This window comes from Echinops telfairi, unplaced genomic scaffold (assembly GCF_000313985.2).
Source record: "Echinops telfairi isolate 266 unplaced genomic scaffold, ASM31398v2 ScPeMD7_5;HRSCAF=22, whole genome shotgun sequence".
Lineage (NCBI taxonomy): Eukaryota > Metazoa > Chordata > Mammalia > Afrosoricida > Tenrecidae > Echinops > Echinops telfairi.
Genome location: NW_022103901.1, coordinates 10,874,944 through 10,879,465, shown reverse-complemented (window position 1 = coordinate 10,879,465; position 4,522 = coordinate 10,874,944). Strand labels below are relative to the sequence as shown.

At 57.1% G+C, this 4,522-nt stretch overlaps 1 protein-coding gene across 3 annotated transcripts in view; it reads right to left on the bottom strand.

Annotated features, from left to right (window-relative positions):
* AP1S1 (adaptor related protein complex 1 subunit sigma 1) overlaps window positions 1-3,896 on the bottom strand; it is a 5,393-nt gene extending 1,497 nt beyond the window's left edge. The window contains exons 1-3 of one of the 3 annotated variants that reach the window (XM_004705965.4): window positions 3,839-3,896; window positions 1,149-1,327; window positions 73-181 (exon numbers count right to left, since the gene is read on the bottom strand). In XM_004705965.4, coding sequence (XP_004706022.1) covers window positions 73-181; window positions 1,149-1,327; window positions 3,839-3,841 — 291 coding nt within the window. In that variant the 5' untranslated portion in view covers window positions 3,842-3,896. Of the gene's footprint in view, window positions 1-72; window positions 182-1,148; window positions 1,328-2,062; window positions 2,096-2,374; window positions 2,474-3,838 lie in introns of those variants that run through there. The other 2 variants (XM_045285875.1, XM_045285876.1) reach the window with 2 other exon arrangements.
* Between the last annotated feature and the right edge of the window lie 626 nt (window positions 3,897-4,522).

Sequence of the window (4,522 nt, the reverse complement as noted above, 5' to 3'; positions counted from 1 at the left end):
CCCCAAGCTTGGTCGCAAGGGTCCGGGGAAAGCCTGGGGAAGGATCCGGAGGGGAGTGGGGAAGAGACTTACGCTGCCAAAGTATTTGTCCAAGAGCTCCACATATCGGTGGATCAGCTCCAGCGTGATGAGCTCATTGTCCTGGCCCTCGATGGCGCAGCAGAAGTAGAGGCTGGCATATCTGGGGAGAGGGGCACACGTGGCGTAACCAGGAGGGCTGCCTAGGTGAGGGCGGCTTCATTCTAGGGGTGGGAGTGGGGGACCTCCTGCTGCTTCTCCTTGCCGGCCCAGGGACTGTCCCTACCTGAGCAGCACCGGCCACCACGTACTGGCTCCTGGACAGGGGCTTTTTCTTTTTGCCCCTCCCACCCCCCTCCCCAGTTCAATTTGACTGAGTAACCAAACAAACAAACAAATGAGCCAACTAATTCAACCTGCTTAGAGAAGGAGCCAGGAAGAATGTGTAGGTCTGTGTGTTGGGAAAGGGGGTGCCAGGATCCAGCACTGTTAATTCTGCACCACGAACCGGACGGGCAGAACTTCCGAGGGACAGAGGCAGGCAAGTGGGGCGGGTGTAAGACTGCAGCCACACCCAGTAGGGAACAGACGCTTCTTCAAGGCGACTTGGGCAGTAACAGAGGGTGGAGCTGGTCATCGACCTCCAGATGTCCTTAGGACCCAGCACTCCTGGACCTAACCTCAGAAAAGCCTCCGGGCTATCCAGTCCACTCTGCCTCGGAGCAAGGCCAGAGGACAGGGTAGAAGTGCTCCTGTGAGGCTATAACTCTTTACGGGAGCAGAAAGCCTCGGCCTTCTCCCATGGAGCGGCTGGTGAGATGGAACTGCTGCCTTGCTGTGCGAAGCCCAATTTGTAACCAGCTACACCATCCTGGCTTGCCGACCTACTTACTGCTATCAAGTTGATGTCAACTCACAGGGGGTAGAACAGAACTGCCCCAGTGAGTTTCCGAGGCTGTAGCTCATTACTGGAGCAGAAAGCCTCATCTTTCTCCAGCAGAACTGCTGGTGGGTTCGAACAGCTAACCTTGAGACTAGCAGCCCAAGGCGTAACCCACTACGCCACCACTCCTCTGCCACACTCCAGTTAAATAGGACCCAGGCAGGTCTGACAGTCGGTGGGGTGTCACCTCTTATAGACGACTTTGAGGTCCCTCCACTCCAGAAAGCTGCACATCTTGGGCTTGCGAGCCAGCACAACCTGCATAAGCTCCCGAACCATTTTCTTCCGCTCCTTGTCGGACGTGGCCAGGTACCACTTCTGCAGCCGCAGTTTCCCCTGCCGGCTGAACAGCAGCATAAATCGCATCTGGGGAGGGATGGGCAGAGTTGAGGGTCAGCGATTTGGTATCTAACTGACTTTCCTTTACAGCAGTGGTTCTCAACCTTCCTAATGCTGCAACCCTTTAATACAGTTCCTCCTGTTGTGGTGACCCCCCCCATAAAACTATTTTCTTTGCTACTTCATAACTGTCATTTTGCTACTGTTAAAAATCGTCATGTAAATATCTGATATTCAGGATGTATTTTCACTGTTACAAATTGAACCTCATAAAGCATAGTGATGAATCAGGAAAACAATATGGAATTATATATTGTGAAATATTTATTTCTAATGACAAATAAATGAAATTTTGTCTTGAAGCATGGTGTAGCATGGGTAACAGTTTTCACACCGGGTACTCATATGCGGGGGCGTATCCGCAAGTGGGTGGACCCGCCTGGAGATGGGTAGAGGAGCGGTGTCTTGGTTCCTAAGACCACTGGAATTATGTGTTTTCTGATGGTCTTAGGCGACCCTTGTGAAAGGATCATTCAACCCCCAAAGGGGTCATGACCCGTAGGTTGAGAACCTCAGCTCTGCAGACACACAGTCCCCAATGCATCGTCTGAATCCTCTCCACTCGCAGGAGGTTTGGTGCTGGCTTGTCCCACCCTGTAGGTACCCGGCCCTCTCAGGGACGTCAGACTTTCTCAGGCTGTCATTCAGGCTCCAGTCCTGACCCTGCTTGGACTTTATGTCTCTGGACTCCTATTTCCTTACCTGTAAGATGGAGCTCATAAAATGTCCATCTGACAAAAGTTGTGACACCCACTGCCACCGAGCTGACTCAGAGCCACAGTAGAGGGCGGAGGAGAAAGGCTCCAGGGCTTCTGAGGGGTTCCATCTTTACTGGACAGCCTCACCTGTCTCCTGAGGCTTGGGCCTCGGCCTGGCGCTTAGCACGCTGTACCACTAAGGATCCTCTGGAGAGGGTGGGTAGCCATGCCCGGCACACTGTCAACGGTTAAGCCCGTTGACTATTGTCTCCTGACTTCCTGCTTCCTAACCAGGCTCCAAAGACGTGTGACATACCTGGCAGTCTGACACACTCCAGGTAGTCATGGCCAAAGAGATGGTGGTTCTCTTCCACCTTCCTTCTGGCCATCATCTAGGTGACATGGGCACTTTGTGCCTCAAGAAGTTACTGCCACTCTGCACCCCATCCTAGTCTGTGAGCCCCAAACATGCTGCCCTTAGTGCCAGTCCTGTACTCAGGGGAGCCTTCTCCATGGAGGCTCGTCGTTTCCGGAACCCCTAAATCCCACTCTTTTCTCTCCAGGTATCTATCTGGCCTGGGATAGCGCAGGTCTCCTTACGGGCGTCTCCTTACGGGCCCAGTCCTCAGGCCCCCGGTGACCAGGCTCTCTTTGGGCTTCTCAAGCAGGCCAGGGCCAGCTGCGACCGCCTGTGGTCCACAGAGCAAGCTGGGTGGAGTAGGGAGGAGGGTTGGGCCCTCATTACTTGTGTCCCTCCCGTTGTTTCCCATTTCCTGGGGCGTCCTGCCACTACCAGAACAGCTCCTTCTCCCCGCAGCTCTCCTCTCTGTGGACATGCCCAGCTCAGAAATCCCTGATGTAAGGAACCCAACCCAACCCACTGCCAGGCAGTCCCTTCTGACTCCGAGTGACCCCCCCCCACAGGGCAGAGTGGGGCTGTCCTACCAGGATTCCAAGGCTGTAAATACTCATGGAAATGCTGGCCTTCTCTCTCCCAGTACAGGGCCCCTGGGTGCGTGGCACAGTGGGCTAAAAATCGGAATGCAAGGCCAGGAGAAAACTAGGCCTCCGGGTGTTGCTGCTGTGGGTGTGGGGGGCAAGGGACTGAGGGGTTTGGGGAACCCGCAGCGTCCTGGATGGGGGTGGAGGGTTGAACAGGAAGAAGGAAGGCCTGGATTCCGGAAAGAGAATGGGGAGCGGAGTGGAGACCAAAGAGCACTAGAACCCGGGACCCCGGAGCCTGGGTCCTCGTGAGCAAAACCTTAAGCCCCCTGAGCTGCCGTGCCTCAACGTGGCCTGTCGGGGAGCCGGGCCAAGACGCTCCCTCCACGGCCCAAAACTCTCCCCTCCCACGGCGGCCGCTCCGCTCGGGGCTGCTCCGGAAGAGCGGGTCAGGGTGACGGGGAACCCCTGCTCCCCTTTTCTTGCCCTACCTCCGCTTACAGACCCCGGCACCCTGTGCACCGAGCCACTTCCCTGCGGCAGGGGTCCCGACCCCTTGACCTGAGACCCGACCTTCCCCCTGGCTCGGCCGGTCCTGCCGGTGTCCCCGTCCCCTAGTCCACCCCCAATCGCCCCACAAATGCGCCTCCTTCCCGCTCATCCCGGCAGTTCCTTCCCAGGCCGCCTGGCCCACCCGCCCAGACAGGGGAAGGGCCCCGAGGACGACAAGGGAGAAAAAGCGGCTCCGACAGAGGGCGGCCCCCAAGGACCCCCGAAGGTGCAGCCCACGCCCCTCAGTTTCTCCACCCTCCCTCGCTTCCCTCTTCGCACAGCCTACCATCCTGCAGCCTCCGGCTCGGCGCGTCCCTCTTCGGCCACCGTAGGCGCCAGCCCGCCTCCCCCGCCCTCTGGCTGCAAGCCCCGCCCCGCTCGGCCGGCCCGGCGCGCTCCGTGCTGCGCAGGCGCCAACGCCGTGGGGCGCGCGGGCGGGGCTGGGGGCGGAGAAGCGGGAACCATGGCAACCAGGTCCTGGACTTCAGCTTTGAGTAGCGCTGTCGTCATGGTAACGTGGCTGACTTGTGGGTCGGTGGGTTGGTTGGTTGGAGGGCGGGAGAAGAAGACAATGAATGAGTCCTCGCTGTTTGGAACCTTGAAGGGGGGAAAAGGCGGGAAAAGGCCAGAGACGGTCTGGGAAAGTCTTTGGAATCTGTTGAGGAAGCAGAAGGAATAATGCCAAGGACGTGGATAATTAAGAGGGGGCAAGGTGGGAGCTGGATGGAGATCGGGAGGGAAAGCTCAAAATAACATCTATCGAGAGATTTATCTCAAAATAAAACGTCGCTGCTAGGTGTAGGGAATGCAGGCGGTGATAAACGGGAAAAGGCCGGTGTTAAGAGATAGAAGGATTTAGAACAAAGAGTGAAGACAATCGAGAGGATGTAAGGCATCAATTCTTCCGAAGGACTGGTGCACCCCGGGAATCCCCACTTCCACGACCCGGCCACCACCGCGGCCACTGTGA